This window comes from Peromyscus leucopus, chromosome 1 (genome assembly GCF_004664715.2).
Source record: "Peromyscus leucopus breed LL Stock chromosome 1, UCI_PerLeu_2.1, whole genome shotgun sequence".
Classification (NCBI taxonomy): domain Eukaryota; kingdom Metazoa; phylum Chordata; class Mammalia; order Rodentia; family Cricetidae; genus Peromyscus; species Peromyscus leucopus.
In genome coordinates, this window is record NC_051063.1 from 160,602,338 (window position 1) to 160,627,627 (window position 25,290).

The window sequence follows — 25,290 nt, forward strand, 5'->3', positions numbered from 1 at the left end:
CCCTCTGATCTCCAGATAAGCTTTATTTCTCAGAATATAAACAAAATATCTCACAAAAATATGCGCTGGGTAAGAAGAAAAAGTAATGACTATGCAAAAGAAGACTGAGCATTTCAAAACAAACTATTTCCTCACCACACCAGGAGGCTCATGGCAAAGTTCACGTTCGGCCACTTCAGGACAGGTGGGTTTGGAATCTGATTTATTTAGTTATTTTTATCATTAATTGTGTGTATGTGTGTTTGTCATGTAAGTGTCAGAGGTGTCAGATCCTGGAACTAACTGGAGTTACAGGTGGTTGTGAGCCACGTGACATGGGTGTCGGGAACTAAACTCTAATCCTCTGCGAGAATAGGAAGGGTTTGTAACTGCTAATCTATCCACTCACCCCACCTCACCTGCTTCTTTTCTTTCTTTCTCTTCCTTTTTTTTTTTTTTTTTTTTGGATACAGGGTTTCATGTAGTTCAGGCTGGCCTCAATGTTGCTCTGTAGTCTATAGTTAAGGCAGGCCTTGAATACCTGATTCTTCTGCCTTTACCTCTAAAGGACTGGGATTACAGTTATGAGTCACCATGCCTAGCTCAGCACCTCGTTTTTTTATCAGCTACCTGTCCCTTGAATGGAAATCAGAACCACGGGCTGGGGCTGAACTTACCACGCCATTAGAATCCCATCCCTTGGCCCTGCCCAGCTTCCCTGGGTGTGGCGACTCATGATCCCATCACTAAGGAGGCTGAAACAGAGTTTGACTAGTGAGTTCCAGGGTAGCCTGGGCTACAGAGTGAGACTATGTCACAAACAAACAGCAGTGACAGGCACAGCAGTGACAGGCGGCGTGGAAAAAATATATAAATCACTTTAAAGATGAATTTCTAAAGAAAACATGAATTTTACCAGGCAGGAGGGTGACTCTAGGTCCTTTTGCAACAGGTCCCCAGACCTTAGCACAACTGACTTCATTCTGGCCATAACACTCAGCACATAGACAGCACCACCTGCCAAAACAAAAACAAAGACCTACTCCATCAAAGCCCATAGCTCTGGGAAAGTCTCTAAATGTACTGACCTTGCTTTTTGGATTCTGTAGTTCTGCTTCTGGCTAACCGTTCTTGTTAGCTGAAGAATGTAAACTCTGGACATGGTTTTTGTGCTTAAAACCCTGAAAAAGACTCTACACTGGGATCCCAAACACTCAGTGTAGTAACCAGCCAGCTAATAATCTATTGGCTTAAACTCAAATCTGAGAGGTCTTCTCTTGTGGATACCCCACAAGACCGTCAAGTTGGTAATCAATATTAATGATTGAAGTCATTGTGGCCAGGGCAAACCACACTGTCCTCACTGTGGTCTTCCATGAGTGAGGGGGATTGTAAGGTAAAAGGGTCTGAACCAACTTTGGGGTTTGAAAACCTACCAAACCCCACCAAACCCACCAATCCCTGGGCTTGTCTTGAAATCTCACCAATCCCTACCCTGGAAATTTCCCTTAGGAAACTCCTCTCCCAGGAAACTCTGTATAAGCCTGTCTCCTGTTCCATTCCTGCTACTTCTCCTCAAGAGCAGAGGCAGCCCCTCTGGTGTCTATAATCTCTTGAGTATGGTTTGTGGTTGGCCGGCTGGAAGTCTCCAGTTCACGCCTGCTTGATCCGGAAAGCCCCATATCTCTCTCTCTCTCTCTCCAAACCCTGCCCTCTTAGAAAAATCTCCAACAAAGAAAAGGCACCAAAATCCCAGTTCCACATCCTTGGTGGCTGCAGCAGCTCCTCCCTGAAGTTGCCAGCAGCACAAGACCCCGTCTAAAAGCAACATTGGGCACAAACCCAGCTTATCAAGGACAGGTCACCCCTCTTTGCCTACAGGTCATTTAAACTCCCTGACCTCTCCAGGCCAATCTCTGGGGCTGAAGGGGTCACCAGGAGTTGCTTTGCTCAAATAAACCTGTTCTTTCAGGTTTTCAGTTCGGCTTGATCTGGCTTACTGCATATGCAGAGAAACCTACTACTACTGAGGTGTGGAAAACCTACTAGTTGTGTGGTATGACTTCATGGTATTCCTTGGCTCCCAACTGCCAGGATACCTTTCCTTCAGAGTTGTAACACTGGCATAGGGAAACTATAAGGGACCTTGGAGTTGGCACAGAACACAGCCAGACTCCATTTTCTCAGCACAGAGGAGATTTATTACCCTGGAGGACAAGCAGGAGTGGGGAGGTGGGGTTTGGGGGTGTCAGGGGACTGCCTCTGGATCAGAAAAGGACAGCAACAGGTATCTCTGCAGAAGTGGGTTTAAGGAGAGAAGGGGAAGTCTGTACCAGCCACTGAGTAAGAAGTAAAGAAAGGTATATAGAATAGAGAAACATAAAAGTCCAGAGGCAAAAGGTAGACAGGATAACCTAAGAAAAACTGGCTAGAAACAAGCCATGCTAAGGCTGCCATTCATAAGTAATAATAAGCCTTCATGCGTTTACTTGGGAGCTGGGTATCAGTCCCCAACAGAGCCAAAGAGTGAAACAACAACGTTTTGGTGTCCAATGTGGGGCTTGAATTTCCATGGGGCCTAAGAAAGCTTGAAAAGAAAAGGGAAAAAAAACAAACCAAACCTCTCCTTTAAGAAGTTCTGCTGTGCAGCAGAACACTTAAACAGACTTTTTCATGCTAAATAGAAACAAACAAACAAACAACAACAACACCTGCTGGCTGGGCAGTGGTGGCGCATGCCTTTAATCCCAGCACTCAGCAAGCAGAACCAGGCAGATTTCTGTGAGTTCGAGGCTAGCCTGGTCTACCCTCCCTCTAGGTACAACCTGGTGATGTGCATAATATGGAAAGGTGAGGTTATCCCCCCACACACAGAAAAGAAACCCCTAGGGGCACGTTGGGTCCATGAGTGCATTGCAGGGCAGTGCAGGGCAGAGACTAAATATGAGGATACCGACCTTTGTATGGAGGGATACTGCAAAAATATCAGTCATGGAACTGCTTACTGTGAGTCCATTTCTGTAAATAATACATCTATCAGCATTTTCAAAAGCAATTGGGCCTGTCCCAGAAGGACAGATGCCATATGATTCCAGTTAGACGAGCTACAGACCGTGGGATGGCACTTGCTAGGGGCTAAGGGGGAGTGGGGATGAGAACTTGTTTAGAAGTTTAATAAAACGGGGAAAGTTCTGGAGATGGATGGTGGTAGAATCCCATAATGTAGTCACATTTTTAATAAATTATTTTAATAAATAATAAAAAAAATTTTTATTAGCCAGGTGGTGGTGGTGCATGCCTTTAATCCCAGCACTCGGGAGGCAGAGGCAAGCAGATCTCTATGAGTTCAAGGCCAGCCTGGGCTACCGAGTGAGTTCCAGGAAAGGCGCCAAAGCTACACAGAGAAACCCTGTCTTGAAAAAACAAAAACAAACAAAAAAATAAATAAAATAAAATTATTTTTATTATTTTCAATTATGTGTATGTGTGTGCATGTGGATATGTGCCCATGAATGTAGGTGCTTGAGAAGGCTAGAGACATCAGATCCTCTAGAGCTGGAGTTACAGACAGTTGTGAGCCACTTGCCATGGGTGCTGGGACCCAAAGTTGGATCCCCTGGAAGAGCAGCAAGTGCTCTTAATTACTGAGCCATTTCTCCAGTCCTGTGATCAAATTTTTTTAAAAAGAATTTTAAAAAATTTTATCAGTAAGAGTGTTTGCATGTATGTATGTATGTATGTATGTATGTATGTATGTGCACCATATGCACACAGTGCCCAAGGAGGCCAGAAGAGGGCACTAGATTCTCTGAGCCAGAGAATCAGCATATTCTCACGAGAGCATGAAGTTCTGAGCCATCTCTCCAGTCCCCATATATGTTTGAAATGAAACATGAAGGTAGAAAGGGGAAGCGAGTGGGGGACGTAAGAAGGTCTAAAGGAAGAGGGGAAGAGAGCAAGAGGAGGTGCTGGGAGAAAAAGAAAACTGTGTTTTCTCATCTGTACATATTCTTTCTCTCAGGTGTGTACACACACACACACACGTGTGCACATGCACACACACACGTGTGCACACGCGCACACACACGCATGCACACACGCACACAGAGGTATTTGGGAGAGGAAGGTGACCAGTGAGAAGTGGGGGCCAGGGACGAGTAATAGAGGGTGAATATGAGCAGAGAACAATGATATATACATATGGAAATGTCTTAATGTAACCTGTTATTTTGTACACCAACTAAAACAAATCATTTAAAAATAGGGATGAAAACTCATCTAAATAGGAGACAGAAAAGATTGCTGAAATCACAAAAAAGATTGCTGAAATTAGCAAAACCAACAGCGTCGCTCTTGGGTGGTCCTTTCGTTTACAACGAACATGTCACTTCTCTAGCCAGTGAGCTCATTCTGGCCAGCCTGGAGGCCAGCCAGCAGATACCCCATTCCCATTTAAATTTAAAAAACAGTGTCTTGTCCACCTGGAACCTGCCTCCCAGATGCTGCCCAGCATTTCTGTCTGGCAAGTTTAACTTAGAAGCAAAGGTCTAGTTCCTGACCCTGTCTGTCACTGACCTCTACTCTGGTAGCTTCTAAAGTCCCAAGTGACTGGAGGCCATTCCTACCCCTGGTGATGCCTACCCTGACCACCAGGGGAGGTCTCTGCGCATTTGGGGAGGAGGGCAAGGCGCTGGGGTGGTTGATGGAAGTCTACTGCAAAACAGGCACCAACTTGGCACTGGCAAGGACCAGACACCGCAGCTCCCGCAGCACACACCGCAGCTCCCGCAGCACACCGCAGCTCCCGCAGCACACACCGCAGCTCCGGCAGCACACCGCAGCTCCCGCAGCACACCGCAGCTCCGGCAGCACAACCCGCAGCTCCCGCAGCACACCACCGCAGCTCCCGCAGCACACCACCGCAGCTCCGGCAGCACACCGCAGCTCCCGCAGCACACCCCAGCTCCCGCAGCACACCACCGCAGCTCCCGCAGCACACCGCAGCTCCCGCAGCACACCCCGCAGCTCCCGCAGCACACCCCGCAGCTCCCGCAGCACACCGCAGCTCCCGCAGCACACCGCAGCTCCCGCAGCACACCGCAGCTCCCGCAGCACACACCGCAGCTCCCGCAGCACACCGCAGCTCCCGCAGCACACACCGCAGCTCCCGCAGCACACACCGCAGCTCCTGCAGCATACCCCAGCTCCCGCAGCACTCACCGCAGCTCCCGCAGCACACCCCAGCTCCCGCAGCACACACCGCAGCTCTGGCAGCACACCGCAGCTCCGGCAGCACACCCCAGCTCCGGCAGCACACCCCAGCTCCCGCATCACACCGCAGCTCCCGCAGCACACACCGCAGCTCCCGCAGCACACCCCAGCTCCCGCAGCACACCGCAGCTCCCGCAGCACTCACCGCAGCTCCCGCAGCACACCCCAGCTCCCGCAGCACACCCCAGCTCCCGCAGCACACCGCAGCTCCCGCAGCACACCACCGCAGCTCCCGCAGCACACCGCAGCTCCGGCAGCTCACACCGCAGCTCCCGCAGCACACCGCAGCTCCTGCAGCACACCGCAGCTCCCGCAGCACACCACCGCAGCTCCGGCAGCACACCGCAGCTCCCGCAGCACACCCCAGCTCCGGCAGCACACCGCAGCTCCCGCATCACACCGCAGCTCTCGCAGCACACCCCGCAGCTCCCGCAGCACACACCGCAACTCCCGCAGCACACCGCAGCTCCGGCAGCGGCTCCTCACCTTTGTGTAGGGCCCTGGCCTTCCCATTTTGAGTAAGCTGTAGCAGGAATCTTAAAGAGTCTTATTAATAAAATCAAACCTGTGGCCAGGTATTGGGGTGAGCACTGGAAGATCAGAGAGACAGAACACAAACCACAGCTGACCTCACCTGCCAGTTCCTCTGCTGATCCTGTGTCCTCAGACTTGGAAGCCTCTGTGTCCTCATATCCAAATGAATCTCAGCTGAACTGTGCTGCTCAAAACCTAAAAGCTTAACCAGCCAAATGCTTAATCAGCCAAATGCTTCTAGTTTCTGGTCCTCACGCCTTATATATCTTTCTGCCTTCTACCATCACTCCCTGGGATTAAAGGCTCGCTTTCTGGGATTAAAGGCTTGAGTCACCATGCTTGGCTGTTTCCTTGAACAGATGGATTTCTGCCTCTGGAATGCTAGGATTAAAGGCATGTGCTATCACTGCCTAACTTAAGTATCTAGTGGCTTTTCTGTTCTCTGACCCCAGATAAGTTTATTAGGGTACACAATATTTTGGGGAACACAATACCACCACAGTAAGCTATTGCCTGCTTGCCGACCTTGACCAGATGTCCTCCCTATGCCAATTCCTTGCCGGTTTCCACCCTCCTGAATGCTTAAGGGAAGTTCCTTGTCTGTGTATCCTGCATATTGGGCATTAACAGCTTAGATGCAAGATTGTAAACATCAGTAGCGAACTTCTGCCCTCTGGGGTCCTCCCATTGTGCTGTAAGCCTGTATTTAAGACCTCCTCCCTCCTTCAGTAAACGGCATTCGGCATTCTGCTGAGGTGAGTGACCGCTGTCTTTGTCTTTTGATCCACAGCCCCTCACTCGGACATGGTGAGGGTAGTGGTAGTGTGGGCGGGTGTTACCTACACCTTTGCAATCCCAGCTCTCAGCTCCTCCAAAGAGAGGCAGCCATGGTGCAGGCGCCAGGGCAGGGGCTGTAGCTTCCTAGAGCACTTTTCGGCCAGAGGCCCCCAAACTCCCACATCCTTAGTTTGGTTCTCTCCAGTGCACTTTCTCTGTGCCTGTTGGCTTACCTGCCTGTTACCTAGCTAGAACCCTGGTCCTCTCCTCCACTGCTCTGTCACCAGACCCCAGACTGTGTCTGGCAGGCAGAGGGTTCCAATAGCATGAAGTGTAAAAGAAAGAATAAGTGAAGACATTGTAGAGTCATGAGCTAAGGACATGTTCAATTTGATGACAGTGCCATCCCCAGGCTCCTCTGAGGCCGGGGAATGGTCAAGGAGAAGCTCAGTATCCAGGACTGAGAACAGAGAGAACCAGATGTGGGAATGTGCATCTCTATATATACAAGTTGTCTTCTACTGCACACCAAAGAAAGCACCCCCATGCTTAGTGGCTTAAAAAATAGCAGCAATGGATAGGGGGCTAGAGAGATGGCTCAGGCGTTAAAGTGTGGACTGCTCTTGCAGAGGACCTGAGTTCGGTTCCCAGCACCCATGTACAATGTTTCACAACTGCCTGAAACTCCAGCACCAAGAGGTCTGACACCTCTTCTGGCCTTTGTAGACACACACACACACACACACACACACACACACACACACACACACACAGAACAGAGAGAGAGACAGAGAGACAGAGACAGAGAGACAGAGATAGAGACAGAGACAGAGAGACTTAGGACAGCTCATAATGTGGCTTTCCTCAGGGTGAGCTGCCCAGGGGATGAGCAAGAAGAGAGCGAGAGAGGGCAGTCCAAGATGGAAGATTCATACATGTGTACACATGCTTTTTGTTTTGTTTTCAGTATTGACAACTGAACCCAAGTAACAGCCCCTGCTAGGCCACATTTTACCACCGGGCCACGCTTCCAGCCCCTCACTGGTGGACTCTAGGTGGGAGCTCTACCATTGAGCCATCTCAAAGGGAGATTCAGGAGGTGGAGGACTCTGTTCCCACAGGTCTCCTAACCCATCTTGCCAGCCTTAAGTCCCAGGATCTTTACCTGTGTCTTGGGCTCCAGGCTACCTCCATACACAATCTTTATTCCCATAGAAACAATAGGGTTAATTCACCTTGGGGATCCCTCTCCATTAATCATTTAGTGAGGTACCCTGGATTTGGATTGACTCTCCCCACCAAATCAACACCTCAATGACCACCGTTTCAGCACACGTCTGAGTGCTCCAGCAAGGCCAGCAGGAAGTCCTTGACTGACATCTGGGGATGCACTCAGAATGTTACACAACCCAAGGTGTTCTGGTGCTTACATTCCATGACAATAAAGGCATCTGTGTGTGTGTGCGTATGTGTGTCTGAGTGGTGTTTTTATAACATACTTTCTCTCATTATTCAAGCCTATATTTTAAAATTGCTGCTCAATATTGAAGGAAAAATGATTTTATTGCTACTGGTCTGTAGTGTGGGGTCTAGGGAGATAGCTCCTTGGGTAAAGGTGTTTGCCAATAAGTCTGATGACCTGAGTTTGATCCCTGGGACCCACATGGTTGTCCTCTGACCCCAATGTGTGCACCATGATGTTCACACAAAATTAATAAATGCACTAAAAATGTAAAACAGATAACAATGGCTTTTTTTTTTCCAGGACAGGGTTTATCTGTGTAGCTTTGGAGCCTGTCCTGGAACTCACTCTGTAGACCAGACTGGCCTCGAACTCTCAGAAATCTGCCTGGCTCTGCCTCCTGAGTGCTGGGATTAAAGGCGTGTGCCACCACCTCCCAGTGATAACAATGGCTTTAAGAGTGTGACTAGACACACTAGGCCATGGATGTTCCTGCAGATGAACATAGGTAGACAGGTAGACTATGGCCTGGGCGTCTCACATCATAACTCTGCTCTGAGCCTTGCCCCTCCCACCCAGGAAGACTAAAGCTCTTGGATGAGAGAGACACTGGGAACCTGTCCTAAGTACCCAGCAGCCACCCAGAAGGCTACCCTACTCACAAAGTACACATGAAAATATTGTTACAACCAAGTACCCTGGTAGTTTGCTTTTAGTAAATTTTGTAATGGTGGTAAGAGACACATAACATGACATTTACCATTTTAAACTTGCTTTTTTAAAAAAGTGCTGGTGATCAAGCCCAAGGTTACACATGCTGGGGAGGTGCTCTACGACTAAGCCATATTCCAGCCCCTCCCTGGGGGATTCTAGGCAGGGGCTCTACCACTGAGTCACACCCCAGCCCTCACTGGGGGATTCTAGGCAGGGGCTCTACCACTGAGCCACACCCCAGCCCCTCACTGGGGGATTCTAGGCAGGGGCTCTACCACTGAGCCACACCCCAGCCCTCACTGGGGGATTCTAGGCACGGCTCCACCACTGAACCACACCCCAGCCCCTCACTGGGGGATTCTAGGCAGGGGCTCTACCACTAAACTGTAGCCCCATGGCTCCATTAACCATTTAAAAAATATACAGTAGACTGTGTAGGCAGAGTCACATTATCACACAACCACTGTCACTTACTATCCATTTCTAGACCTCTTCATTTTCCCAAACTGAAACTTTGCCTCCATTAAACAGATTTTTCCTTCCTCCAGCCACCACTCTTTCAGTCTGTACGATTTTGACTACTCTAGGCTCCCCATTTGAAAGGAATCATAGAACGTCTGTCCTTCTGTGATAGCTTGTTTTACTCTCATAAGGCTCTCAGGATTCATCCATGTGGCACCATAGGTCAGAATGTCCATCTTTCTAAGGACTGAGTAAATATTCCATCACACAGCTGTGTATGCCACATCACACCTGCTCATTCATCTGCCAAAGGACACTTGGGTTGCTTCCATGGTTTAGCTACTGTTAATAACTCAGTTATCAATAATGGTGTCCCAGTCTCTACTCAAGCCCCTCACTGAAACTCATTGGAGTATGTATCCAGAAATGGAATTCCTGGCTTACACGGTAGTTATATTAAGTCTTTTGAGGATCCACACCATACTGTTTTCTTTTGGGGGAATGGTGGTGCGGGCTCTGGCCTCGAACTCACAGAGATTCCCTCTGCCTCTTCCTGGATCAAGGAATTAAAGAATATGCAACGTTAGCATGTGCTACCAAGTATTTTGCCTGCATGTGTCTATGTGTGCCATGCACATACCTGGTGCCCAAGGAGGCCAGAAAAGGGTCCCAGATCACTTGGAATTGAGTTGTGAACCAATACGGGTGCTGAGAACCCAACCCCAGTCACCTGGAAGATCAGCAAGAGCTCTAAACCACAGAGCCATCTCTCCAGCCCTGCTTCCTTGTCAGATTTTTAACCCCTTTAACACTCCCTGAAGAAGGCTGCTTTGGAATAATCACAAAAGATGTACATGGAGAACAAGAAAACACAGAAAAACTCCAGTCTCCCCAAATAAATACTTTTGGTTCCTGCACAGTGAAAGTGAATTTGTGAGTTACTGTGATAGCAACTTTCACGAGTGGACCATTGTGGCCCTCAGCCTTCATAATGAATGGGTGATGGCGCCGTGAGAGCATGCACTCAAGCTCAGGAGTGTGGGTGTGTGGAAGGCGGGGCTCACCTGGACTGGTGGAGCCTCCTCGCTAAGGCGTCTTTGGAGACCTCTGGTTTAGTATCAGTTTTAAAGGACAGCTGACCTCGATTGACCTAACTTCGCTTCTTCTCCCAAGTCCATTCTGGCTTTTGCTTCCCCTGGATCCAATCCCTTGGTCATCTCCAAATGGCAAGCCCACACTTGGAAAGCATGCATCACCGTGGTCCCCTGGAAGACGAGGGGGTCACCGAGCCGGTTAGGGACAAAGGTGGGTCTCCAGAGGCCTCTGGGGGTTCTCACTAATGACTCACTTTTCAAAAGTGAGAGTCAGGGTGAGGTAAATGAGGAAGGCAGCAGGAGGGGATTCTCAAAGCAAACCACCCAGGAATGTATTGCATTTGTAAGAAGTTGGGCCTCAACCCTGCGCCTCCACGCTTTGTCTGGGTCCCCCAGCAGCCCCTTCCGTGCCACCCCAGCTACTATTGACCGTCTGTCTCCCTCTCTTCCCAGCCCAGTCGCCTGGCGTCCTGGCTTCGGGGAAGAGAGACCAGATCTTGGGATCAAGAGGCCAGGCGAGCGCTGCCCAGGACCCCAGGCTCAGTGCCAGCCCTAATCCCAGGGTCCAAGGTCCAGAGCTAGCGGGACCGGGCCAGAGCCGCCTGTGTGGAGCTGTCCAGCACCCCGAGGCGGGGCGTGTGCCCCCCGGCCCGCCCCAGCCGCCTCCGCCCGCCCGCCCTGTCAGCGCCACTGCGGCTCGGCGGGCGCGTCACGTGGCTGGCGCGGCGCGGCCTCCCGGCTCCAGGCTCCGGCGAGGGGCCGGCGGGAGGACAGACGGACCCACCGACGCACCCTCCTTGGCACCGTGCGGCGCAGCGCGGGGCGGCCCGGGGACCGACGGGCAGGGCGCGCCGGGGCATGGGCGCGCCGGGGGTCTCCGTGCGCAGGCCGGGCTGGGCGAGCCGGCCGCGGCTCGGGGACAGCGGCGGGCGACGGTCCTCCCCGGCGACCGCCGCTGAGCCCCCGCGGGGCCCGTGACGCCGCGGCCGATGTGGCCCCGCGCGTTGCGGGCCTGCACCGCCGCCGCACAAAGACGCCGCCGCAGCCGCCGTCCGCACCCGGGCCGCAGCCGCCGCGCCAGCCCTAGCCCCAGGCGGAGCCCCGGCCGCAGGGCAGCAGGCGCCCGCGCGCGGCTCGCCCCGGCATGGAGAAGCGCGCGGCCGCGGGGCCGGAGGGGCGCCGGGCGCCAGGGCGCCGCTCGCAGTCGTCTGCCTGGGTGAGTGGGCCGCGCGGGGCCGGCCAGGGTAGGGCTTGGAGCCCGCACTGCGATGGCTCCCGTGCCCGGGCTGCAGAGCACGCAGCTCCCCAGCACCCTTGGGCTACTGAGGAGGGCGACTCCCACAAAGCGGCACTCCAGGCCCCAGAGCTAGCGGGGGTGGGGTGGGGAGTGGGGGCGGTGGGAGCCAGAACGCCGGCCTTGGCTTCCTAGGGGAGGCTGGGGTTTGCCTGTCGCTTTCAGGCCGGCTTGCCTGAGCTGTGCTCTGGCCTCCGGAGCTGCGGACAAAGGCCTGGACTGCTGCTCCCCGCAGAAGAAACCGTTTCCTGCCTGGAGTCAGGGCAGGCCTGGGAGCTAGCCAAAGATGGAGAATCAGCTTGGGGGCTGGGGGGCTGGGGGAGGCAGATGTGAGAACTCATTTTCCCATTGTGTCTTCCTAGACCCAGATGGCCATAGGCTGTTCAGCCCTAAGGGGAGTGGGAGTCTGTTCTGGGGAGGGCCAAGAACCTGCCGGGACTGGAACCTAGGTTAGAAGGCTCCTTCCCAGACCAGGACATTTTTTTTTTGGGTCCACTTTCTCGGGGCCCATTGCTGGAGAGGGGAAGGAAAGAGTTAAATCCTCAACCCACATGGCTCTTTATTTACCTTGATGAAGGAGGGAGGCCCTGAAGAGCTGGGGTCATTAGGGGACACCCTATGATGTCACCGTTGAGGGCCCAGGAACCTGACAGGCTCCCTGAAACCACTGAAATGATAAGTTGGACGGGGAGCTCATTCATTTTAAGTTGTAACTCTCATCTGGCCTCCAAGAATACAGAAGAGTGAGTGTGTGTGTGTGTGTGTGTGTGTGTATGTGTGTGTTACTGCACAGGCTGGATGAGCTGTCGAAGTAATGGCATATGCCCAACGTGCCTGCTTCATATGCTGTGGGTGGCCATGGCATCTGGGTCCTGGCTGTAGTGTTTCCCAGGTGGGCAGGGCAGAGGTAAGATTTAAGATTCTCCTTGCTCAGGAGATGTCCATGTCTGGGTCTAGCAGAGCCTGGATGCCCTGGGGTGGGGATGGGGTGACTCCCTGTTTCTTCACCAAATGGAGAATGACTGCTCTAGAGACGAATACCTCAATCAGGGAGGGGATGCCCTGATCCCCAGGAAGTTAAATTTGCTTCTCACTTGGCCTAGACTCACTTGTTTCAGTCTGGAGCCCTTGAAGCAAAACAGTAGATGGAGGCTAAGGACATTCCTGTGGAGGTGGACCCTTACTGTGGTGGGAGCAGGCAAACTCTGCCTTTAGGATGGTGGGATGCCCATCAAAGGAGGAAGCCCTTCGGGTGGTAGAAACCCTCTTGAAATGCAAAGTTCTTGGGACTAAACCTAAGTGATGGGTAGCCTCAAGCCTGACAGAAAACCAGCTGATTCTGAAACCCAGGACAATACAGTCAGGCTAGCACACTGCTGTTTCTGGCTGTGGGTGTATGAGGGCAGGTCCTAAGACCTCTGAGTTCCTCGTCTTTGCCTATCCCAGATGGAACAGAGCTGGGAGGGAGGGTTTCTGGCAGTGATGTGGGCCATGCCCAGTGAGATAAAGGGGCCTCCCTTGATTTCAACTGTATTGTCCTGTGTTCACTGCAGCCCAAACATGTGCCCTGGAGTCCAAGTCCCTTACTGATGCCTCTTTGTGTCTTCCACAGTGAACCTCTTTCTCACTGGGAGGCTCAGCAGTGCGGTTCCTGCCTTAGGTGAGTTAAGCCCCTTTCTCAGGACGGCCTTCAGTCTGGGCTGTACCCTGTGGCCATCAGGCTTCTGGTTGGAAAAACCTCCCCCTGTGCACCTTTACAGCACCACAAAGGAGCTGTTGGCCTTAAGCAAACTTAACTTTGGTGAGCCTTGATTTCTCTGGTAAAATAGGTGAAATGCCAGACTACCGCAAACTTGGCCATTAGTGTCCACTGAAGCAATAACCTAAGATGTTCAGAAGGGATCTGGTGCTCTGTGGCTTGGTACTACCACAGACTGTCAAAATCCCTGTCTAGTTGATAGATGTGCCTCTTGTGGGTGGTGGCATTCCTGAGGGACCCTGGATGCTCATGTGTATTAAAATCATGCCTAGGCTTTACTTATAGAGGTAAGATTAATGTTGCCCCAGAGACCAGTACCACTGAGGGGAAAAAAAAAAAAAAAAAAAAAGCTGGACCTTTAAGACTGATTTGGTGGCACAGGCCTGTAATTCCAGCTACTCAGGAGACTGAGGCAAAAGACTGAACTTAAGGACTGCTTAGACTACAAAGTAAGTTCAAGGAAAGCCTGGCTGACTTTGTGAGACTGTCTAAAACTTTTTTTTTTTAAGGGCTGGGGATGTAGTTCAGTGGTAGAACACCTGCCTAGAATCCCCCAGTGAGGAGCAGGGGGTGTGGTTTAGTGGTAGAGCCCCTGCCTAGAATCCCCCAGTGAGGGGCTGGGGTGTGGCTCAGTGGTAGAGCCCCTGCCTAGAATCCCCAGTGAGGGTCTGGGGTGTGGCTCAGTGGTAGAGCCCCTGCCTAGAATCCCCAGTGAGGGGCTGGGGGTGTGGCTCAGTGGTAGAGCCCCTGGCTAGAATCCCCCAGTGAGGGCCTGGGGTGTGGTTCAGTGGTAGAGCCCCTGCCTAGAATCCCCCAGTGAGGGGCTGGGGTGTGACTCAGTGGTAGAGCCCCTGCCTAGACTCCCCCAGTGAGGGGCTGGGGTGTGACTCAGTGGTAGAGCCCCTGCCTAGAATCCCCCAGTGAGGAGCAGGGGGTGTGGCTCAGTGGTGGAGCCCCTGCCTAGAATCCCCCAGTGAGGGGCTGGGGTGTGCTCAGTGGTGGAGCCCCTGCCTAGAATCCCCAGTGAGGGGGAGGGGTGTGGCTCAGTGGTGGAGCCCCTGCCTAGAATCCCCAGTGAGGAGCAGGGGGTGTGGCTCAGTGGTGGAGCACTTGCCTAACCTGGGATCAAGCCTTAGTAGGTTTGGCCAGGCTGACTCAGGATGAGGGGAAGGCAGAAGCCCCAGCTTTCATTGTGGTTTCCAGGAGAAAGGCAGAGAATCAGGCAAACAACTTAGAAAGCTTAGAATGGCCAGTTGGAGTCATTCTGGAGGCTAATTCTAGGGCAGGTTCTGACTGGCTGGTACCTGGCCCTGGGATTCTTCAGGGCAGAAGAGTGTATTGGCTTGTGTGTGAGGGTCTGGAGGCTGGTGGATAAGAACACAGCCCTGGATCGACTGACTGCTCTGCGTGTGACAGGCTTGTTCTGGACAAGCCAGCTTGCAGCAAAGAGGTCAGCATGTACGGTGCGGGAAAGCAGTGAGAAGTGCTGGCCTCTTGCCTGTCGGTGTTGCTGGCCATCTGATGGCTGTCTGAGCTCTGATCTGGTGTCAGGAGAGGGAAGAGCAGCCACCGATACCCCTCCTTGGTGGTGGCGAGGCTCCCGCCGTTTGGAGAATGAATAGGTTGGGTAGCTGTGAGGCGGGTGACTTCTTTAGTCAACGTATGGCCATCTTCAGCAAACCCTAAAATGATGTTTAGTGCCAGGTGTGGCGTTGCACGCCTGTAACCTAGCACTGGGGAGGCTGAGGCAGGAGAGTTGCAAGTTCCAGGCCAGCCTGGGCTACATGGAGAGACCCCGCCTCAAAAGTAAAGCAAAGGTTTCAAAGGCTAAGTAATTGGCAGAAGTACACTGAGTCACAGTGCCTCGGGGTGTGGTCAGTAAGGATGTGTGACCCCAAGTCTGGCGACTGGAACTTGTGTTGTCTCTAGTGCCACAGCGTGAAGCGGGAGCCATGTGGCATGTCAGGTTTTAGGTCTGAGCCCATGACACTCCAGGTGGGTAGAGCTATCTGGTGGTGATCACAAGGATTATGGGAGGCGGGCAGAAGCATGGTGGAGATGTTCACAGAGTCCAATTTCCCTGCCTGTCTAGAAGACTGGGTTTCTGCTCCCCACAATCCTCTCTGTACCCCAGCTCTGTGTTTTTCTACAGCTGGGCCTCCTCTGCTGACCCAGGCTGGCCCAGAGCCCTGCCTTAGTCAGCACTGACCAGCCCGGCCCCACTTGCTGTACTGACCACAAAGGACAGCTCAGTTTCACATCCCGTTTCCAGGAAAGCACTGACTAGGTCAGGTGTCTGTGGCCAGGGTACGGTGCGGGAAGCGGGGTGAGCGAAGGCTGATATCTTGCAAGCGTGAACCCCAAACCGGCGGATGGGCATTGCTGTTCAGATGTGTCCCCCAGGTTTGCAGAGGTGGTCCTCAAGGGACAAGGGAGTGCCTGGGAGAGAATGACCCGGGTCCTCATGTTTGGCTTCCTTAGCTGTGCAGACCTGAGGCCCAGCAGAGCGTCATCACTCACTTCCACAGTGGTTGTTCACACATTGGTGTCTGTGTGTGAGGTCCTTGATGTGGGGAGCAGGATGCACAGCTTGCATGGCAGTGACAGGTGGTAGGGTGGATCCTCGTGTCCCTGGAGTCCAGTTCTGATCCCTCTGGCATTGCTGACCAGCTTCTCCCTGGCCTAGTCGGCCCCTCCCAGCATGGGCCTCATGACTGCATTTCCAAATACTTTCTCTGTGGTCCTACCGTCTCCTAGCCCTTTCTCAGCCTGCACCAGATGCATTTTGTGCCTCAGCCCAACCCTTGCTCCTCCTGTGTCAGGTCCTCCCTGGATCAAAAGACCTACCTCCTGAGTCCTGCATCCTGCTGCTCCCACTGTGATGCTAGGGAGGTCTGGATCAAGTTCACACCATCTCCTACTAGTCAGTCAGGCATTGGCCAAGTGCCTGGGGGTGAGAGAAGCCTGCTGGCAGGTTATAACATGCAGGTTGTCCCGGTTACCAATAGCTTCTGGAAATCAGATCTACAAGTCATGCTGCATCCGGCCCTGCCCCTGCCCTCTCAGAGGATTTGACAATTCTTCAGACCCACGACTAAGACACTGCCTATAAAACTGCTGTTTATCCCTTTCCTATATAGTCACTGAGAGCTCAGACAGTCTCCTGTAAGAGCAAAGGTTGGCCTCCACCTGAACATCAAAGGGACCTCCCTGACGCCCCAACACCCCCAGCATCTCTCCTATACCAGTATCCCATGAACAGTCCTGTTTCTGCTCTGACCTTACTATACCCTGTCAAATCCTCACCCCCACAAGACATTCCTGTAGACTCCTCTGCCCCACTGGTCTGTCCATCACATGACTGTCTGCCTCGAGACTGTCTCTCTCTCTCTCTCTTTTTTTTCTCGAGACAGGGTTTCTCTGTGTAGCTTTGCGCCTTTCCTGGGACTCACTTGGTAGTCCAGGCTGGCCTCGAACTCACAGAGATCCGCCTGCCTCTGCCTCCCGAGTGCTGGGATTAAAGGCGTGCGCCACCACCGCCCAGCAAGACTGTCTCTTTCTTGATTGTTTCTAACCATAGCAACATTCTCCAGCTCTACTTCTACAGACGTATAAGGTGCATCCTCACACAGGGATACATATGGCCATGAAGGTTAGGCCTAGGCCCTAGTGTGGTGCATTGGGGTGGAGATGAACCTACTGTCTTGGAGAATTGGGGATCAGCGTGTTGAGCAAGCTAGACACATCTCCAAGCTTACTGCCAAGTAGTCAAGAGCCCTTCATGGAGCTCCCAGGGTAGACTTGATGTGAGACCCAAGTAGTAGTTGTAGAATCATGGTCCGGTACCCATGACACCCCCCAGAGATGAGGAAACAGTTAACAGTGATGCTCTGTGGGCCTTATAGGATAGAGGGTTTGTGAAAAGGCTGAGTTGGGCTGGCAGTGGTCCAGTTGTCTGGACAGACAGGCCACCTAAACCCTCAACAAATGTGGGTGCAGATGGACAAGTGTTCTGGCTGAGACAGGAAGAAAGCAAGATGTTGATTTAGGACCTTGATGGAGTCTGTGTAGGAGAAACACACCCCCAATCTCACTGGGCTCTGCCCACCAGGAACCACTCACCCTGCACCTCAGGAAGGAGAAATCCTCCAGGTCATATGAGGTGGACACCGAGGTCTCCACAAGATCCTCCGGTTAGTGGCTTTATTTGTCGGCAGGAGCCAGGTCCAGCCTGGGGGCACCTGCAGGTTCTCTTGAGACCCTGTTCTGCTAGCTTTGGCTCCTGGGCTGGAAGTGGAGTGCACAGCTCCTGTTTCCTTGGCGAAACACCTGAGACTGGGGAGGGAGGCTGCATCCTCGGGCCACGTGTGAGCATCAGGAGCAGAGGAGCTGGCATGCACCTCACTGAGCTGGTACCCTTGATGCCGCAGAGAATGAAGCTCTGAGGATGGCCACCCCCACATTAGGGACAAAGGTGGCCTTCTCTTCCCTCCTTTTGTTTCTCCTTCCTGTTTCTTCTTTCTCCTCCTTCTCCTTCCCATTTCTCTCCACTCCTCCCTCAAATCCTTTTTTCCTTTCTTCCTTTGGTCCTTCCTTCTTTCCTTTTTTCCTTCTTTCCTTCCTTCCTTCCTTCCTTCCTTCCTTCCTTCCTTCCTTCCTTCCTTCCTTCCTTCCTCTCTCCCTTTTCTTTCTTTCTTTTCTTCCTCAGGGTCTCATGTAGTCCATGCCAGCCTAGAACTCACTATATAGCCCAGGCTGGCCTCAAAATCAGGCTCCTCCTGCCTCAGCTTCCTGTGTGCTGTGAGCCACCACACCTTGTTCAAAGATGGCATTTCTGACTTAGCTCTTTGATGTTCTTGTGAGTAGATTGGATAATAGGATGCTCATAAGGTACTGGACTGGCCATACATACATACAGCTGGGCACCTGCTGTATGGCAGGCACTGTGCTGGCCCCTGGGTGTCAGGCCAGAGTGTCCCAGCCTGCCCTCCTCTGGGGACTTGTCATCAAACAGTTTCTGGAACAATAGGGAAGTGACTATTGTGGCAGAGGCGAGGAGGAGAAGAGGGGCAAAGGATAGGGGCTCCATTGGGGGTGACATGGTGAGGGCTTCTCTACAAAGGGGCCCCAAAGAGCTGAAGCTGAGGGGTCCTTCTGCAGCGCTTCCCAGTCAGAGGCCACACTGGAGAGAATGACTTTTCAGAGGCATCATGACAGGTGCCTGGAGTCCACTGAGGAAGTAAACTCGGAGAGAGCCTTGCTCTTCCCTCTGTAAAGTGGGCCGGCCTTTGTAGCAGGTTGGATTAGATAAACATTTGGAAGTCACGGCAGGGATGCAGCTGAGTGTAAGGGAGGGAGAGCCCATGCAGCAGGGCAGGTGTGGTGTCTCTCACTCATGCTGGCTAATAATGGCTTTATCTTCATTCCCTCATGTGGCATTCAGTTGACGCTCCATAAATGTTTGGGAACTTAGGTTCTCCTGCGGTGAGAGGTTGAGCCCACCAAAGGACCAGGTGAATCCTGACTCTGCTACTAACTGGCTGTGTGCCCTGGAAAACATTTACCTTCTCTGAGCCTTATTTCTTTACCTGGCTAGGATATCTACCTCCAGTGTCTTTTCACATATTTTAGATAAAAATCTCAAATTTTAAATGAAAAAAGATTTATTTTTACTTATGTGTGTAATGTGGGGGAGGATGGGCTGCACATATGTGTGCAGAGGCCAGAGAGGGCATTGGATCCCCTGGAGCTGGAGTTACAGGCAGTTGTGAATTGCCCACCAGGGGTGCTGGGAACCAAACGCTGGTCCTCTGCAAGAGCAGCAAGTGCTCTTAACCACTGAGCCATCCCCTCAAGTCCCCCAAACCCAACTTTATACAAAGTGTGCTGAGACCCAGACTACACTAGCAGCCAGGTCTGGACGTTGCCACCTGCCTTCACGTCACCAGGGGTTCTGTATAAATTCTGTGTTTTCAGCCCCAGCCTGCGAGGTGCACAGGGATGGCATGCCTGTCAACTTTTGCTTGGGGCATAGTAGGTGTCCAGTAAGATGCATCAGATGACAAAGCCCCTCTTTTCCTGGCACCGTGTTATTTTTTAATATTTGTTTATTTAATTTTATGTGCACATGTGTGTGCCTGAGCGTATGTTTGTGCCTCGCATGTGTGCAGGAGCCCATGGAGGTCAGAAGAGGGCCTTGGATCCCCTGGAACTGGAGTTACAGATGGTCGTGAGCAGCCATGTGGGTGCTGAGAATTGAACCCGGGTCCTCTGCAAGAGCAGAAAGTGCTCTTAACCGCGGATCCATCTCTTTAGCCCCCTTGGGGCTGTGTTCCACACGGTCACACAGGACACTGTAGTAGGATGGCCTGTGGAGGCCTCCATGCAGAAGGTTGATTTGTAAGACCCCCACTAAGCTGAGGTTTTGAGACCTCACATGGCATGTGCTGGGTGCCAAGGGGAATTAAACATGTCTTGCTCTTTGTCCTACTGAAGTGGGGGGCGGAGACTGGACACACAGGGTCAAGACTCCACTATACTACAGGACTGGGCTACACTGCTTCAGGTCTAGAGGGTCCCTCCTTGAGTTCCACCCACACATGACTTCATGAAGACTTGAACTGTGGACTGGCTGGGCCTAGTGGAAGCTTGTGTTCAAGCCATGAGCAGAGTACCCCACCAAGCCTGCTTTCCACCCATAGGTGAGCGGACATTTCTCGGCCTTCTCTCCCAACAGCTGCCTGCAGTGGGAAGTTGGAACAGCACACTGAACGGCGAGGGGTCATCTACAGCCCAGCCTGGCCCCTCAACTACCCGCCGGGCACCAACTGCAGCTGGTATATTCAGGGTGACCGTGGTGACATGATCACCATCAGGTAAGCGGAACCTCTGTGCGACTGCGCGTGTGTGTAGGCCTAGCAGGTGTGGAGGGCACACACATGTGGGTGTGGACAGGTGTGATGTGCAGAAGCCCAGGACTTAGCAGGGATGATGATGATGATGATGATGATGATGATGATGATGATGATGTGTGTGTGTGTGTGTGTGTGTGAGGTATGTATGTGTTAGGTGTATAGACACATTTAGGAACAGACAGCTGAGAGACCTGTGTGGCCATGTGTGAGCTATAAGCCTGCGTATGTGAGCATATGCGTATGTGAGCATATGATCATTTAATCGCCCACTTCCTTGGCTGGGTGCTCTGAGCTGGGCCACTTCCTGTACTGAGACTTCTCTTTTCAGTCCCCCAAAGTGAGCCTGAGGAGCTGGTGGGCAGTCTGGCTGCTTAAGGTGGCAAAGGAGTTTGTTTCTGTCCTGAGGAGTGGCTTGAGGCCAGACTGGCACGGAGCCCAGGCCAGGGTTTCTGCAGGGACCTCAGGTGGTCCCTCAGTGAATGGAGCTGTAGATACGGGCAGAGGGTGACAGCGAAAGGTGCTAGTGAGTGTCACTGAAGAGCTAGAAACCCGGACCTAGGGTGATCATGGGACATTTGGCTAGGGAGTCTCCATGGGTTCTGTGTGCCACACTTGTAAATGCTACAATCCAGAAGCCTGCCCCACCGACCAGGTCTACTTCCTCCATAGATCTGAAGGCTAGGAATGGGATGGGTATGAGCGGAGCCTGTTCTGGTTTCTGTGCCTATTTTGCTCAGCTCTGATGCCAGTGTTTCACCTGGGCAGCTTGCAGTCACCCAGCTGCAGTGTGGGGTAACCCCGTGGGCAGAGTTCCACCTTCAGTGTGCAGTCCTGGGAGTTTGTGCAGTCCAGTTGACTCAGGATGGGAGGGATCTGAGCCCTTGGTTACCACCCTTTAGGGGACCGTGTCAGAGGGCTGCTGACACTCCAAACTCAGTTTTGAGCTGGGGGTGCTATGTGTGTGCTCATGGGGCAGAAAGCTGGAAGGGAGTGGACTGATGGATGCGGCCCATGGATGCCATGATCTCTCATGGAGCTGCCTCTGGACCCTGGGGTCGGGGCAGAGTGGGCCCTGGGGGCTGAGAGCGTAGAGCCAGGCAATTTGGGAGCTACAAGGAGGGCCACTGGGTGAGACGGAGCTAGCCTTTGCCATGCGCTCCAGCGTGACTGCTGCTGGCCCGTCCTGGGCCATGAGGCCCCTGTCCTCCTCCCCATCCCTGGGGTCCCCTCTGCCCCACAGTTTCCGGAACTTCGATGTGGAAGAATCCCACCAGTGCTCCCTGGACTGGCTCCTGCTGGGCCCCGCAGCTCCACCTCGCCAGGAGGCCTTTCGCCTCTGCGGCTCGGCCATCCCACCCGCCTTCATCTCTGCCCGCGACCACGTCTGGATCTTCTTCCACTCAGACGCCTCCAGCTCCGGCCAGGCCCAGGGCTTCCGCCTCTCCTATATCCGAGGTGATGCAGCAAGCTTTTCCTCTGGCCCCGGTTTTCTGCGAGGGCTCCCCTTGCCTCCCTTACTAATCCTGGGGTAGGGGTAGGGCTGATGTCTGGGGGTGCTTCAGCGTCTCTTTGGGTAATTGACCCCAGTTTGCAGGAAGTGAACCTGCCCTCAGCCTAAGCTCAGCTCCGATACTGAACCTAGCCTTCCGTCCATGAGTCTGGGCCCCGTAGGTGGCCCTGCTTCTTTGTACAGAGCCCCAGTTGGGACTGAACCCATTTGCCTGCTCCCAGCCTCAGGCCTGGTGCTCGAAAGAGGCTCATCTTGTCCCTCTTTGCCTCCAGGGAAGCTGGGCCAGGCCTCCTGCCAGACAGATGAGTTCCGCTGTGACAACGGCAAGTGTCTGCCTGGCCCCTGGCAGTGCAACCTGGTGGATGAGTGTGGAGATGGCTCGGATGAGGGTAACTGTTCAGCACCCGCCTCGGAGCCGCCAGGCAGCCTGTGCCCCGGGGGAACCTTCCCATGCAGTGGAGCCCGCTCCACGCGCTGCCTGCCGGTTGAGAGGCGCTGTGACGGCACACAGGACTGTGGTGACGGCTCCGATGAGGCTGGCTGCCCCGACCTAGCATGCGGCCGCAGGCTGGGCAGCTTCTATGGTTCCTTCGCCTCTCCAGACCTGTTTGGCGCTGCCCGCGGGCCTTCGGACCTTCACTGCACGTGGCTGGTGGACACACAGGACCCTCGGCGTGTGCTGCTGCAGCTGGAGCTGCGGCTGGGTTATGATGACTATGTCCAAGTGTATGAAGGCCTAGGCGAGCGTGGGGACCGTCTCCTGCAAACACTCTCCTACCGCAGCAACCACCGGCCTGTGAGCCTTGAGGCGGCGCAGGGCCGCCTCACCGTGGCCTACCATGCTCGTGCCCGCAGTGCTGGGCATGGCTTCAATGCCACGTACCAGGTGAAAGGCTACTGCCTTCCATGGGAGCAGCCGTGTGGGGGCAGCAGTGAGGGGGACGATGGGAGCACCGGGGAGCAGGGCTGCTTCTCAGAGCCACAGCGCTGTGACGGCTGGTGGCACTGTGCGAGTGGCCGGGACGAACAGGGCTGCCCCGCATGCCCTCCGGACCAGTACCCCTGTGAGGGTGGCAGTGGCCTGTGCTATGCACCTGCCGATCGTTGCAACAACCAGAAAAGCTGCCCCGACGGCGCCGATGAGAAGAACTGTTTTTCCTGCCAGCCGGGCACCTTCCACTGTGGTACCAACCTGTGCATCTTTGAGACATGGCGCTGTGATGGCCAGGAGGACTGCCAGGACGGCAGCGATGAGCATGGGTGCCTGGCCGCCGTGCCCCGCAAGGTCATCACCGCTGCCCTCATTGGCAGCCTGGTGTGCGGACTGCTGCTTGTCATCGCCCTAGGCTGTGCCTTCAAACTCTACTCACTGCGCACGCAGGAGTACAGGTGGGCACCACGTGGTGGCAGGAGCCCCAGTTCCTAAGTCTCCCTGGAGAAAATCTCACCACATTCCACGCTATGGGTTTGGGTCATCCCAATACAGGAAGACTGTTCTCGTGTGTGCATGCAGGGGTCCGGATGCAAGGGTGGGGTTCCTAAATCCTGCCGTGATGGCAGGTGTCTATCATTCTTCCCTTCTGCCCGTTGCTTTCAGGGCCTTTGAGACCCAAATGACACGTTTAGAGGCAGAGTTTGTGCGGCGGGAGGCCCCCCCATCCTACGGCCAGCTCATCGCACAAGGCCTCATCCCCCCGGTAGAGGACTTTCCTGTCTACAGCGCGTCCCAGGTGAGCCTCCATGAGTTTGAGATCCTACAAGGCCCAGGTTTCTTTCCTGCTGGGTCTGAGAGCCCCCAAGACCAGGAGGCCCCCGGGCCAGCTAGGGCTAGGGTGTTTGGAGTGGGGCAGGTAGAGGAAGCTCAGATTAGTCTCTGGTCTGGAAGGGGGTTGTTCCCAAATGACCTGGCCCCTACCTTAGCCGCTCCCCACCCCTAGGCTTCAGTGCTGCAGAACCTTCGCACAGCCATGCGACGGCAGATGCGTCGGCATGCCTCCCGCAGGGGGCCATCCCGCCGCAGGCTCGGCCGCCTCTGGAACAGGCTCTTCCACCGCCCACGGGCGCCGCGAGGCCAGATCCCGCTGCTGACGGCTGCGCGTACCTCACAGACCGTGCTGGGTGATGGGCTCCTCCAGGCAGCACCGGGATCTCTCCCAGACCCCCCAGCACCCCATACAGACACGGGCAGCCCCAGGGAAGCTGGAGATGGGCCGCCCAGCGGCCCTGGCCACGTGCCAGAAGTGGGGCCTTCAGTGCCACCCCCACCCTTGAACCTGCGAGACCCAGAGTACAGGCCAGAGGACAAGGAGAGAAAGGCCTGTGAGGACCCTCCGGAAGACAGCCCAGCCCCCGTGGACACACCTCCAGAGCCCTGCTTGGCCCAAGACCCCTACCCCCAGACTCCCACTGCCAGCAGCATCCAAGATCCCCACTCACCAGAGTCACTGGGAGTCTGCAGGAGCCCCCCACCAACCTGCTCCCCAATATTGGAGGCTAGTGACGATGAAGCCCTGCTGGTCTGCTGACCCATTGGACACGCTGGTGACTGCCACAGCCCCGCTTTGTAACCAGGGAATACACAGTCATTTCTACCCTGCCTCTGCATTCTTTCTTACAAACAGAGGCCCACCTAGCATCCCCGGTGGAAGGCCTGGGCGCTCAGCCAGTGGGCTACCTCTGCACGCCCATAGCCCTGATGGGCATTGCTGGCAGGGGCTTAGGGGCCCATTAGTTGGCCTGGGAAGGAGGGTGGGGTGATAAAACCAGCTTTGAGGTTGGCAAGAGCACAGCCCCCGGGAGTCTCATGTCAAATTGCTCCCTGCGACTCTAATCTGGGGATTCATTTCCAGAAAAGCAGGAGAGCCAGAGCCAGGCTTTCCGCAATGTTTTCTGTGGCTTCTCAGTTCATTCACCCGGCAGTGGCACCAGCTGCCCATCCCAGAACTCTGCCAGGAGCTGTAGTTGAGGCCCGAAAAGGTCATGGGGGGTGTTGGACCTCATTCATGGTGAGTGCGTTATTCATCCTTCCCCACAGGGCCCCTGGGGGAGATGGGCTAGTGGCTGCTGTCCTATCCTCATGCCTGTGGCGGCAGCAGGGGCCTGGCTAGGCTGGGGCCCTTTGCCCACTGGCTGCTGGGTCAGTCCCTAAGCATAATGGTAAGACTGAAAATATGAGAGAGGATGACCATGACAGAGGCCATTCTATGGTTTCTCAGGATACAGAAGCTAAGGTACTGAGTGACAATGGTAACATCTATCCTGTCCTGCTTCAGAGCCCAAAGCCAGGGCAACGCTGTGCTGTCAGAAGTGGTAGCATTCACTTTGGTGATTGATGGGAAGGATAGCCCCAGCTAGGGATTTCTGGGTTATTCTGGGTGGCTGAGCTCAAGGTGGGATGGAGGGTCACAGGTGGAGTCTCACTGTCTCCTATGGGCCCCATGGAGCCAGCCTCAGGCTCCAGTAGCAAAACTCGCCAGAAAACTCCCTCCATAGTACCTTCCTACCTAGCAACCGATATGCC

At 53.9% G+C, this 25,290-nt stretch overlaps 1 protein-coding gene across 1 annotated transcript; it reads left to right on the top strand.

Annotated features, from left to right (window-relative positions):
- The first annotated feature begins 11,351 nt into the window (after positions 1-11,351).
- On the top strand, positions 11,352-24,361 carry Lrp3 (LDL receptor related protein 3). Its single transcript, XM_028877775.2, is given in 8 exon segments — positions 11,352-11,468; positions 11,471-11,509; positions 13,200-13,247; positions 20,083-20,221; positions 21,501-21,715; positions 22,043-23,159; positions 23,368-23,500; positions 23,708-24,361. Coding segments are annotated over 8 exon segments (2,310 nt in total). The 5' UTR covers positions 11,352-11,437; the 3' UTR covers positions 24,296-24,361.
- The last annotated feature ends 929 nt before the right edge of the window (positions 24,362-25,290 follow it).